The 10438-nt window shown below is 48.3% G+C and overlaps 3 protein-coding genes across 6 annotated transcripts in view; 2 read left to right on the forward strand and 1 right to left on the reverse strand.

The window, feature by feature from the left end:
- The window catches only part of Retreg3 (reticulophagy regulator family member 3), a 23515-nt gene extending 22811 nt beyond the window's left edge, over positions 1-704 (forward strand). For both annotated transcript variants that reach the window (XM_015495668.2, XM_048791185.1), the window contains one exon: positions 1-704. This exon is cut by the window's left edge and continues 2124 nt beyond it. The gene's annotated coding sequence lies outside the window, so the exon portion shown is untranslated.
- A 139-nt stretch (positions 705-843) lies between these two features.
- LOC107150564 (PSMC3 interacting protein) lies at positions 844-5891 on the forward strand. Of its 2 annotated transcripts, XM_015495671.2 has the most exons (8): positions 844-1359; positions 1451-1551; positions 1706-1795; positions 3579-3690; positions 4408-4553; positions 4666-4719; positions 5084-5143; positions 5222-5891. In XM_015495671.2, the coding sequence occupies exons 1-8, from the start codon at positions 1326-1328 to the stop codon at positions 5276-5278; spliced, it is 654 nt and encodes a 217-aa protein (XP_015351157.1). In that variant the 5' UTR covers positions 844-1325; the 3' UTR covers positions 5279-5891. The 2 variants fall into 2 exon arrangements, with proteins under 2 accessions (XP_015351157.1, XP_048647161.1); XM_048791204.1 differs by lacking the exon at positions 844-1359 and having other exon boundaries at positions 1459-1589.
- Positions 5528-10104, reverse strand: Mlx (MAX dimerization protein MLX). Of its 2 annotated transcripts, XM_015495669.2 has the most exons (8): positions 9987-10104; positions 9616-9652; positions 9064-9153; positions 8680-8786; positions 8353-8452; positions 8075-8174; positions 7504-7705; positions 5528-6590 (listed from the first exon to the last, which is right to left on the reverse strand). In XM_015495669.2, the coding sequence occupies exons 1-8, from the start codon at positions 10026-10028 to the stop codon at positions 6534-6536; spliced, it is 735 nt and encodes a 244-aa protein (XP_015351155.1). In that variant the 5' UTR covers positions 10029-10104; the 3' UTR covers positions 5528-6533. The 2 variants fall into 2 exon arrangements, with proteins under 2 accessions (XP_015351155.1, XP_015351156.1); XM_015495670.2 differs by lacking the exon at positions 9064-9153 and having other exon boundaries at positions 9987-10093.
- Between the last annotated feature and the right edge of the window lie 334 nt (positions 10105-10438).

Genomic DNA, 10438 nt, shown 5'->3' on the forward strand with positions numbered 1-10438 from the left:
GGGGGGTGAGTGCTGGGGAATAAATCTTGTATGAGAACAATCTCAGACTGATGTTGAGTGGTGTCCTTCCTTGATAGGTTAGGTCTCCTCTTGCGAATCTGAGTTTTGGTTAATTTGAGGTGACAGCCTCAGAAGAGGAACCCCAGGTGTGAGGAACCCACCCATCCCTGTTTTTCCTTTGTGATGGCCAGAACAATCACCACAGTATGAGGCCACTTCCTCTCCTGGTAGAGCCCAGACATGAGTATAACTGACCTCCCGACTGGTATTTAGCTAGCAGTTCCATCATTTCTAATACCTAATTTTTGCCCCCTAAACATAGACAAGCACAAGTTTTAAATAAAGGCTAATAAAGTTTTGGGTAGAAAAAGGCTTCAAAAGTAGCATCATGCTCCTTTAGAATCTTTGAGCCTCAAGGACAGCTGCTCTTCGGCCTTCAGCTGACCTCAGAAACTAGAAAGACTTATTTCAGGCTCTGTCCTGCTGGCCACTGTGGTTCGGAGTGGAAAGCACCTGCCAGGTGTTGCCGTGAGACAGCTTGGGCTAACGCTTTTCTACAAGCTTTGTGGCTTAAGACTACTCCCCCACGCCCCCACCCAGGGCCCCTAGCCCTCCCTTTCCTCAGGTCTCAAACCATAGTAGGTGTCGAGCGCCCCCTGTGTGTGAAGCTCGGTAACGAGCAAATAAGGAGTGTGGCTTGCTTTCTTTAAAAAAAAAAAAAAAATTATATTTATGTGGTGCTGAGGCTCGAACCCAGTACCTCGTGCATGCTAGGTGAGCGCTCTACCACTGAACCCCAGCCCCAGCCCCCAGAGTGTGGTTTTTCAAAACTCCCCTCCTCCAAGTACCTATCGGTCTTATTTTTCAAGTGATAAAGCTGCCGAAAGTGCACTGGACCGTGGGATCAGAACACGTTCATTGAAGGTAACTAGCTCTGTGTGTGACCTTGAACTAGTCATTTGCCCAGTGCGGGAGTTGATCCCTGAATTTTCTTCCGGTTTCAACTCTGGGAACAGGAAGATCTCAAGGTCGCGAGTGCTCAGCTGCGGCTAGAAGTAGATCTCAAAAACTTGTAGGCGTTTTTTACTACAGCTTTCGTTTCAGGGTCGGGGGGTGCCTCACACCCGGGTCGTGGAAGGGTCAAGCTTTGGTGCGCAAGCTCCCGGCTGAACTGAACTACGGCGTCCGGGCTGGGCCGCGGAGTTCTGCGGAAATCCTTCCCCTTCAGCCAATCACTGCTTGAGGCCCTCCCGCGTTGCCGGAAAGAGCTGTAGCCCCGAGCAACTACGACGTCTGGCTTTCTGAATTCGGCGGCGGGAAAGGCCATGAGTAAAGCCCGGGCAGAAGCTGCGGCGGGAGGTAACGGAGGCGCTAGCACGATTCGGGAGGGGAGCGGGAGAGACCGGCCTAGTGACACGGTCTCATCTCACCGTCTCGTCTCTCTCCGCAGCCCCTGGCCTCCTCCTGAAGTACCTGCAGGAGCAGAACCGGCCCTATAGCGCCCAGGATGTATTCGGGAACCTGCAGAAGGAACACGGTCTGGGCAAGGCGGTGAGGACCTTTGAGGATTCCCTCCCCGCGGAGCCCCTGTAATCAGGCTGGGTTCCTGACCTCCCGGGGCTTCCGCCCTCTCCCATTACTGGCTGAAATCTCCCCTGCCTGGGCCCAAAGACTCCTCTTATTGCCCTCCCTTCCCTTCTGCCAGGCGGTGGTGAAGGCGCTGGAGCAGCTGGCCCAACAAGGCAAGATCAAAGAGAAGATGTACGGCAAGCAGAAGATCTATTTTGCGGATCAGGTGAGGAGAGCCTGCGCACATTATGACCTATATCAGATCCCAACACTGAATCAACTAGTATCAACTCTTTGGCACCCCACCAGCGCTCTACCACTGAGTCACAACCCTGCCCTGGGATTTGTATTCTTTAGCCTAGACCTTCACTTGGATGTCTCTGACTTCAGTATCAGAATCAATCCTGCAAAAGAAGAATGCCTTCCTAACTGGCTCCTCCCTAGCATTCTTCTCCCTTAATGGAATCACTTTTCACCCAAACCAGAGACTTGAGAGTAATTCCTGACTTTTCCCCTGCAATGTCTAGTCCATCAAGTAGAGCTGATTTTTTTCTTCTTGAGTCCAATTTCCTTTCCCTCTGCTATCACTGCTCTAGTCCAGGCCTTGTTGTCTACTAATGTCCCCCCAAAAGATCTCACCTCCTCGAACATATCTTGAACACTACAGCCAGAATCATCTATCTAAATGCAAATGTGATCATGTACCATCCCCTACATAAAACTCTTCAATGCCTCATGTGTGCTCCATAGAACAGGTAAAAGGCACCTGAAGACTTGCTGCAGCCAGCCTCTGGCTTCACCTGCCCTTATTATTTCTTCACCCATCAATACTAAACAATTTAGGTATGTTTTATTCCTCTGTCCCTTGCTTTTCCTCCTTCTGCCTCTGCCCACTTAAATCTTATTCAGTCCTTTGAAATTTCACTCAGTCCCCACTCTCTCCAGAAACCCAGAAATGCTCTCCAGAAGGAGGAGCCAACTTCTCCTTTTTCAGGCTCTTATGCCTTTTGAGTCATGAGGTATATAATTTTCTTTCTACTTGTCTCCCTCACTAAACTAAGGTTCCTCTGGGCAGACCTCATTTTGTGTTCATCTTTGTTGACTCATTACCCCAGTATCTAACATCTAAAAGACATTACTCGTTTAATTGAAGTAAAGTATAACAAATTACTACTCTATTGAGAATTATCTAAAAGAGGGGTTGGCAAACTTCTGTAAAGGGCTTCACAGTATTTTAGCTTTGCAGGCCCTACGGTCTTTTTCAAAAACATGCAGAATTTAGTTTGCTGTTTGCAGGTCCCTGCTGTAAACATTTATCTTGCCTATGCATAAAGTCTAAACTGCCCAAGCTGGCATTCCCATCCTTGCTAGACTGGGTCCTATTCCCAGATGATGTGACTCTCACTGATCTGCAATAGGTTTTGTTTTTTATGATGCTGAGGCCTGAACACAGGGCCTTACTATGCTTAGATAAATGCTCTACCAACTGAACTCCACCCTAGGGTAATCCTTTTCTAGCAGCCTCTCATGAGAGGGGCTCCTTAGACTTCCATTAGAATCCCTTATCTAAATAGAGCCTCTTGTGCTTCTTCACTTGTAAGATTCTTTGGGTTTCCCGACTCCCCCTACTCCCTCTAGGCAAGGATGAAACCCAGGACTTTGTATGTGCTAGGCAAGCACTTTGCCACTGAGCTACATCTCCAACTCCATTAGATTCTACCTATTGCTGAAACTCATGATCTAGGTGTCCCCACCTTGGTAAGAATGTTTCTTTACTCCTTTAGCCCAGTGAGTAGGTTTTATCACTAATGGAAAGATGTTTCTGTCCTATTTATTATCCTGCCAACCTGGACGCTCTTTGAGGTTAGGCATTAGGTTTCAACTTTTTTTACACATTTTCATTGGGACCAGTATTCAAATGAATGACTTGTTACTGCCTTCCTGATATTTTTTTTTCCTTTTTATGCCTCACATTAATTCATTTTTACTTTTTCTCTTGTCTCTGGCAGAACCAGTTTGAAATGGTGAGTGATGCTGACCTTCACAGCCTGGATGCCAAAATCGTGGCCCTCACTGCCAAGGTGCAGAGCTTGCAGCAGAGTTGCCGCCACATGGAGGCTGGTAGGACTGGGGAGCCCTTGCAAGGTGCCCATAGGGCCAAGTTCAGTGTGGAGGTCAGGAACTGCTAAGTGAATGGCTCACTGATTACAGTGTCTTGTTGCAGAGAAGACCACTTTGCTGGGCCGCCTCAGGCATTACATTAAAAGAAATGTAGAGCTAGGTGCAGTGGTGCACGCCTATAATTCCAGTGGCTTGGGAGGCTGAGACAGGAGGATTGCGAGTTCAGTGCCATCCTGAGCAAAAATCAAGGTGCTAAGCAACTCAGTGAGACCCTGTGTCTAAATAAAACACAAAATAGGTCTGGGCATGTGGCTCAGTGGTTAAGTGTCCCTGAGTTCAATCCCCCGTACCAAAAAAAAAGAAAGAAAAATGTAGAATCACTAATGGCTTTTGTGTACAAATGGGCAAGACATGCATTTGCTTCCTCTGCCGTGATCTTCAGCACACTGCCCCCATGTTTTCCTCTATTCCTGCTTTAACTGGCTACACATTAGTCTGCTCAACCTCATAGCCCACTACTTGTAGCTGGAAGACAAAGAAAAATAGAATGAACTGGTGACTCTGTAAGCCTTATTTTCCTGAATGTGGGGTCTTATTCTAGTAGATCTCAGAGCAAGGTAGAATTCACATTCCTACTTCAAAGAGTACCCCCTGACTGGGAAAGACAGAACCTCTCTGTCAGGGGTGGCAAGTGACCTCAGGAGGATGTGGTTTCAGAGCTGAAGGAGTTAACTAGTGCCCTGACTACTCCGGAGATGCAGAAAGAGATTGAGGAGTTAAAGAAGGAATGTGCTGGCTACCTAGAGAGATTGAAGAACATCAAAGCTGCCACCAACCATGTCACTCCAGAGGAGAAAGAGCAGGTGAGCTGGGAGGAAGGCTAGAGTTGCTTGCGCAGGATTGAGGACAAGGGTTGATCCTCAACAGGTAACTGTGGGCCTGAGGGATTTAGAGTAACCTGTTTCTTCTTTCTAGGTTTACAGAGACAGGCAGAAATACTGTAAGGAGTGGAGGAAGCGGAAGAGAATGGTGAGTTGGAGCTCCAAGGGAGGCTCTGGGAGTGCTTTAAAAAAATGGCAGCCACAAAGAAATTGCTGCCCAATGTCATGGTCTGACAGTTAGTGCCCAGTGTTGCCCACCTAAAAAGGGGTGGTTTTGCCGGGCGTGGTGGCACATGCCTGTAATCCCAGTGACTCTCTGGAGGCTAAGGCCAGGAAGATTGTTGAGTTCAAAGTCAGCCCTCAGCAAAAGTGAGGTGCTAAGCAACTCAGTGAGACCCTGACTCTAAGTATAAAATATAAAATAGTCCTGGAGATGTAGCTCAGTGGCTGAGTGCCCCTGAGTCCAATCCCCGGTACCCCAAAAATAAAAAGAGGTGGTTTTGTTTCATCAGGCAACAGAGCTATCCGATGCAATCCTTGAAGGCTACCCTAAGAGCAAGAAGCAATTCTTTGTAAGTGGCCCTCTCTCCCTTCCTCCCCTAGGGCCATCACCCTGGGATGTCTCATTCACTTCTGTCTCTGTCCTACAGGAGGAAGTTGGGATAGAGACAGATGAAGATTATAAAGTCACACTCCCAGATCCCTGAGGGGGCCCTCTGTGAAAACTGGAGGATGGAAACACAGAGATGCTAGGACTGGCCAATTTTGTTTAGAATGGCTTTTTTTGTTGTTCCTGCTGCGCTTCACCTTGGAGAATAGTGAGAAGAGAGGCACTAGCCCAGTGCATTGGGAAGAGGGAGGGCTGGTGGCCAGGAAAGGATGGTCACACCCATTTCATTTTCCACATTTTAACAACTTGAACTTAACATGCACACTTAGAATGAAGCTAAAAGAAAGCATTTTATAATATTTATTGTGATATAATTTGATATAAAAATATTTAATGTCCTCTGAATATTCAAACCTCCCAGACATCAAACCTGAAGAAAGCAGCAGGGAGCTTGGGAAATAAAGTAGAGAGAGGCTGCTATACCTCAGCATTTGAGAAGCCTAAGACATCCCCCAGTACTTTCATCCCAGGACACATTTTGATTATTTTCTGTACCCTTTCCCCCCACTCCTAAGTCCTGGGAGAAGTGCAGACAGCACTGGGTGATGATAGAGAAACTGGACAGAAAGACTGAGGTGGTTTTGAGGCCCAGAAACTGTACTGAAGTTGTATTGTTGATGTTTAGAAAAATAAAAAATTTCAAGTTTGTAGTGCTGTGTCTCATCTGCCTTTGCTGTGCAGGACTACTGCTGGGGAACAGGGCAAGGATGGATAGGGAGGAAGGAGGTGATGGAACATAAGGCAAAAATAGAAACTCAATAGCCCTGCCCTCAGCTGGCCAGAAAGCTCCAGTCTCATCTTAGACTAACCAGGCAGCCCTAGTCTAAGCCTTTCAACCTTCATGGCTGTGGGACTATTTCCTCTCACTCCTTTTCTCCCACCCAACTACTTCTAAAACATCCATGCTTGAGTCATGTTACCCAAGAAACCAAAACAGGCAGTTTCCATGTACACACAAATCATGAACAGAAATCCGAGGTTTAGAGAAAGAGCTGAAAGGCCAGGAGTTCTTTGGGATACTCAGAACAGACTCCGGTCCTGAGGACTTACAGGGAGAAGAAGACTGGGTAGGTTTGACTTTATGGTCAATATAATAAATTAATCAGAAGCTTTCACAAAACAAAACCCCCAACTCCACTGAAGATGAAGTGAAGCTGGGAAGACCAAACACCAAGTAGAAACCAGCTGACTGGTGTGAGGTGTCACAGTCCAATCTCAGGCCCAGCAGTCCCAAGACCAAATAGGAAACTCAAAAATCTCTTGCTGGCCATTCTGCATGTTTCCAAGAGCCATCAGTAAAGTTGATTTTTCAACTGATGCAGGACGCCAATCACGATCTCCCGCAGGGTCTGGTGAGGGCAGCAGAAAACAAAGCTCAGGAAGGTACAGAGCTACCTTTTGACATGCTCTTTAAGAAAAGTGCATTGAAGAGCTAGGGGTGTAGTTCAGTGGTAGAACACTTGCCTGGGGGATTCTATCCCCAGCATGGCAAAAAATAACAAAACTGCATGGAAAGAGGTATATGATAAAGCAAGTATAATAAAATGTTACTGGTAGAAGGCAGTTAACTTTTCTTAAATATTTTTTTTTGGTTGTAGGTGGACACAATGCCTTTATTTTTTATTTATTCATATATGGTGCTGAGGATTGAACCCAGCGCCCCATATGCACTAGGCAGGCATTCTACCGCTGAGCTACAACCCCAGTCCCAGCAGTTAATTATTCTAAAAATTCAATGTTGCAGTATGTTTAAAGCATTTCACAATTATAATGTTGGGAAACAAATAAGTCTTGAATACAAGTTCAAGCCTTGAGAAAAAGCAGCCAGGCTTTAGAAGCAGAAGATAGTTCAATACCATTAATATATCTCTTCTTACAAATAAACAATCAAAAGCTCTTGGGGCAACTATTTTAATGGGCCTGGGAGTGAGGGCCTGAAATCTGCATGTTTCCAAAAACTGTAGGTAACTGCTGCAGGTGATCAGGGCTTCCACACAAGGCAGCCAAAGAATGATACATGAGGCAGCAATAGTGTAACATGGGTTAAACAAAAGCCAAGAGAGGGCTCTGGCATTGAGTGCTCACACCATACTTGCCAATGAGACCTTAATGTGAAAATCTCAGCTGGAAGCACGGAAGATAACAGAATACTGAAAGTTGAAAGACACTTAAAGTGGCTATCCTACTTTTCTGAACAAAAAGTGGCTTTGTTCACTATATCTGAGGGTAATGTTAGAACCCCAGATCATTTCTGTCCCATACCTGAGGCTTACAGTGCTCCTCAATCCAGCTGAAAACACAAGCTGATAGCTCTTGGAAGCTGGCCACAGAGATGGAGGCATTGAAGGACTCAAACAGGGAGTCCATGACACCTTGAAACACATTAAACTTGTCCTGGTCAGAGACCTGGTCCTCTCCCTCATGGGGGTTGTCCTGATGTGCCTTCACAATCTGCTCATAGTTTCTGAAAGCAAATAGGCATAGATGAGGTGCTACAGCAGCTCCCCACCACCCAGGAAAAAAATGATGAGGTTGCTCTGTGCACTTGCCCACCACCCCTCCTTTCATTGGAGTTTTGGGGATGTATTCAATACTACTACCAGGTCAGAAATGGTGAGTCTCCAGCTGTCCTTCACTAACTGACAGGCGTTTTCTGAATGCCATATATAAGGTGCTATCTGGGATACAGTCTTGCTTCACAGTGGCTGACTCAGGTAGTGCGAATATTATCTACACATTACCTGGTGTAGCCTTTGGACAAGGCAAAGGTGTGTGCAGCAGTCAGCCTCAGTCCCCTCAGAAGCTAATTTCCCCAGTTCAGCACCCCTCTTACACTTTCATTATCTTTAGGGCTGTGACATCCTTGCGTAGTGTAGACACCTCCTCTTCCTGCTTTTTCTTCTCCTTGTGTAAAAACTGGATGTAGTCGATGGCTGGGGTGGAAGCAGAGGAAATCTCAACCAGGAGAACAAAACTGAATTTGATTTCCCTCCTCCACACCCATTATCCCATTACAACCACCACACCAGGGCCAGGCCGGGATGGCTATGTAGTGCTGCCCTCTTCACAGCCCCTGTTGGCTCCACCCCTCAGTTCTCTCCCCGTCCATACTCTTCTGTAGAACGATGGCTTTGCTGAGCTTTTGAGAGCCAATGGAGAAGTCCTGCTGCTGGCAGGTGGGGACGATGGTCTGAAGGTCATCATAGCCTCTCTGTGGAAACAACATGAGAAAGGGGATCCTTAACCCTGAGGGATTAAGTCAAGATGGCACAAAGCTTCCATGACACCAGTTCCATTCTCACAAACTGCGGGGGGTGGGGGTGGAAAGATGATGTTCATGCCCAGGGACTATATCAGCTCACCCGTAAGGCTATTTGGAGCTGTTTGAGGTGGTCTGGGCAGAGAAAATCTAAAATACATAGCGCCCCCCCCAATCACCTTGATGGCGTCCCTCCTCTTCTGCTCCGACTGGGTATGTGCTCGCCGCCGGCGGTCTTTGTAGGATTCCTTGTAGGACTCCTGGTGGTAATCACTGTCCTCATCATCTACGCTCAGAGTTGGGGGCAGGGAGAGGTCACCTTAGGGCCCAGTGGGGCCCAGCTAGCCCACCTTTCCCTGATGGGAAGAACCCAGTGCCCAGAGATGGCAGATGGGCAAAGAATCAGTCAAATATCCTGGATGAGGTAAAAGACACACCCTGTGTCTGGCACTCAAGACTCTAACACCCCCATGTGGTCAGCTGGAGCTTCCCTGTCTAGGAAAGATACTAAAATGATGGCATAACTGAGACCCCCAGGTGGGCAGGAGGGTGTTGCTGCCTACCTGTGTTGGGGACAGAAGAGGCACTGGTGGAACCGATGCTATTAGCTCTGGACACTACACTTCCCTTACGAGTGTTTTCTACAAAAAGCCCTGGAAAAGAGAGGTTCCAATCACTAAGGACTGGAATGGAGTGCATTGCCAGCCCTCATAGACAACTGTGGGCACAAAGGCTTCCTTAAATGACTGCCAGCCGTCCTGAGCCACCCACTTCCTGCCATATCATGCTGCAAAGCTCCTGTCTCCCATATCTACACTGCTCCATAGGCCTGCAGTCAAACCCTCTGGCTCACAAAGGGACATCTGAACATTTGAGAACCAGTGAACAGCTGTCACTATTTCCATCACTTCCTGGTCCAGAGCAGAGGAATCAGGTGTCACCCATGGTTGCTTCCTGCCCATTCTCCAGTTCCTTTTTCATGTCTCAAGCCAGGACCTTGGCTCAGAGACAGTGGACTGTGCTCAGGTGTGGCTAGCAAGGCCACAAGAATTTATACAGCTGAAACAGGAGAATCATTCCAAAAGCCCAAGACAATAGGGGAGGCACTCACTCACCAGGGTCCAGGCTGTTGTCACTGTAGGCATACTCCACCTGCAAGCACCAAGCAAGGGAGAAGCCCATCAGACACAAGTGTGCGGACAGCCGAAAGGTTCCCCGAACGCAAAGCTGGGATAGGCTGTGAGAGCGCCGCCCCTCTGCGTGATCCCTTCCGCCCCACTCATCCTCCGGCCCCCAGCCCCCTCGTTCCCTCGCGCTCACGCCTCGTTTGTCTCTACACCTTGGCAGCCGCGGGGTAAAAACTGTCTATCTGCAGCCCCGGGAGACTCTGGGGACAGGAAGGAAGCCCCTAATCTTCTCGAACCCCTGTGTGCACGAGCCCAGCCCGCTCTTCCCTGGAGCCGGCGCACGCGCCCACGGGGCTTGCCTTGACCCAAGGGTCCTCGGGAGAGGCGCCTGGCTCCGTCATCTTGGACCTATCGAACCGGAAACAACTAAGCGGGCGGGCCCCCTGCTGCGAGGAAGCGGAGAGGCGCGTCCACGTGACTAGAGTTCACCAATCCACGACGGAGAGGCAGGGATGGGGCGAGAGTGCTGCGCACGCGCGTCTCAAGACTTTAAAACTGACCGGAGGTGGTTCTCCTTGGCGTTGGACCTACAACTGGTCGGTGATAGGGATCTGCTCCTCGCCTGTCCCTGCCTTTCTGCAGTTTAGGGTCTAGAATGGCGGCCACATGAAGCACCTTCTATGAAATGGGATCCCTTCAAAAGGCTTTTGTGAGGGCTGGGGATAGATAGATATATATATATTTCGATGTAGAGCCAGTGCTTCTCATGTGAAGGACCATGGGTTCCATCCTCAGCACTACCCAAGGGGGA

This window comes from Marmota marmota, unplaced genomic scaffold, assembly GCF_001458135.2.
Source record: "Marmota marmota marmota unplaced genomic scaffold, marMar, whole genome shotgun sequence".
NCBI lineage: Eukaryota > Metazoa > Chordata > Mammalia > Rodentia > Sciuridae > Marmota > Marmota marmota.

Excerpts from the sequence above, each read along its gene's own strand:
- LOC107150564 (XM_015495671.2), top strand. The coding sequence starts at position 1,326 with ATGAGTAAAGCCCGGGCAGAAGCTGCGGCGGGAG. Across the intron at positions 1,796-3,578 it reads AGATCTATTTTGCGGATCAG|AACCAGTTTGAAATGGTGAG; the intron begins GTGAGGAGAGCC and ends TGTCTCTGGCAG. Across the intron at positions 5,144-5,221 it reads AGAGCAAGAAGCAATTCTTT|GAGGAAGTTGGGATAGAGAC; the intron begins GTAAGTGGCCCT and ends TCTGTCCTACAG.
- Mlx (XM_015495669.2), bottom strand. The coding sequence starts at position 10,028 with ATGACGGAGCCAGGCGCCTCTCCCGAGGACCCTTGGGTCAAG. Across the intron at positions 8,175-8,352 it reads AGCCATCGTTCTACAGAAGA|CCATCGACTACATCCAGTTT; the intron begins GTATGGACGGGG and ends CTTCCACCCCAG. Across the intron at positions 6,591-7,503 it reads AGGAGCACTGTAAGCCTCAG|ACCCTGCGGGAGATCGTGAT; the intron begins GTATGGGACAGA and ends TGCCCTCACCAG.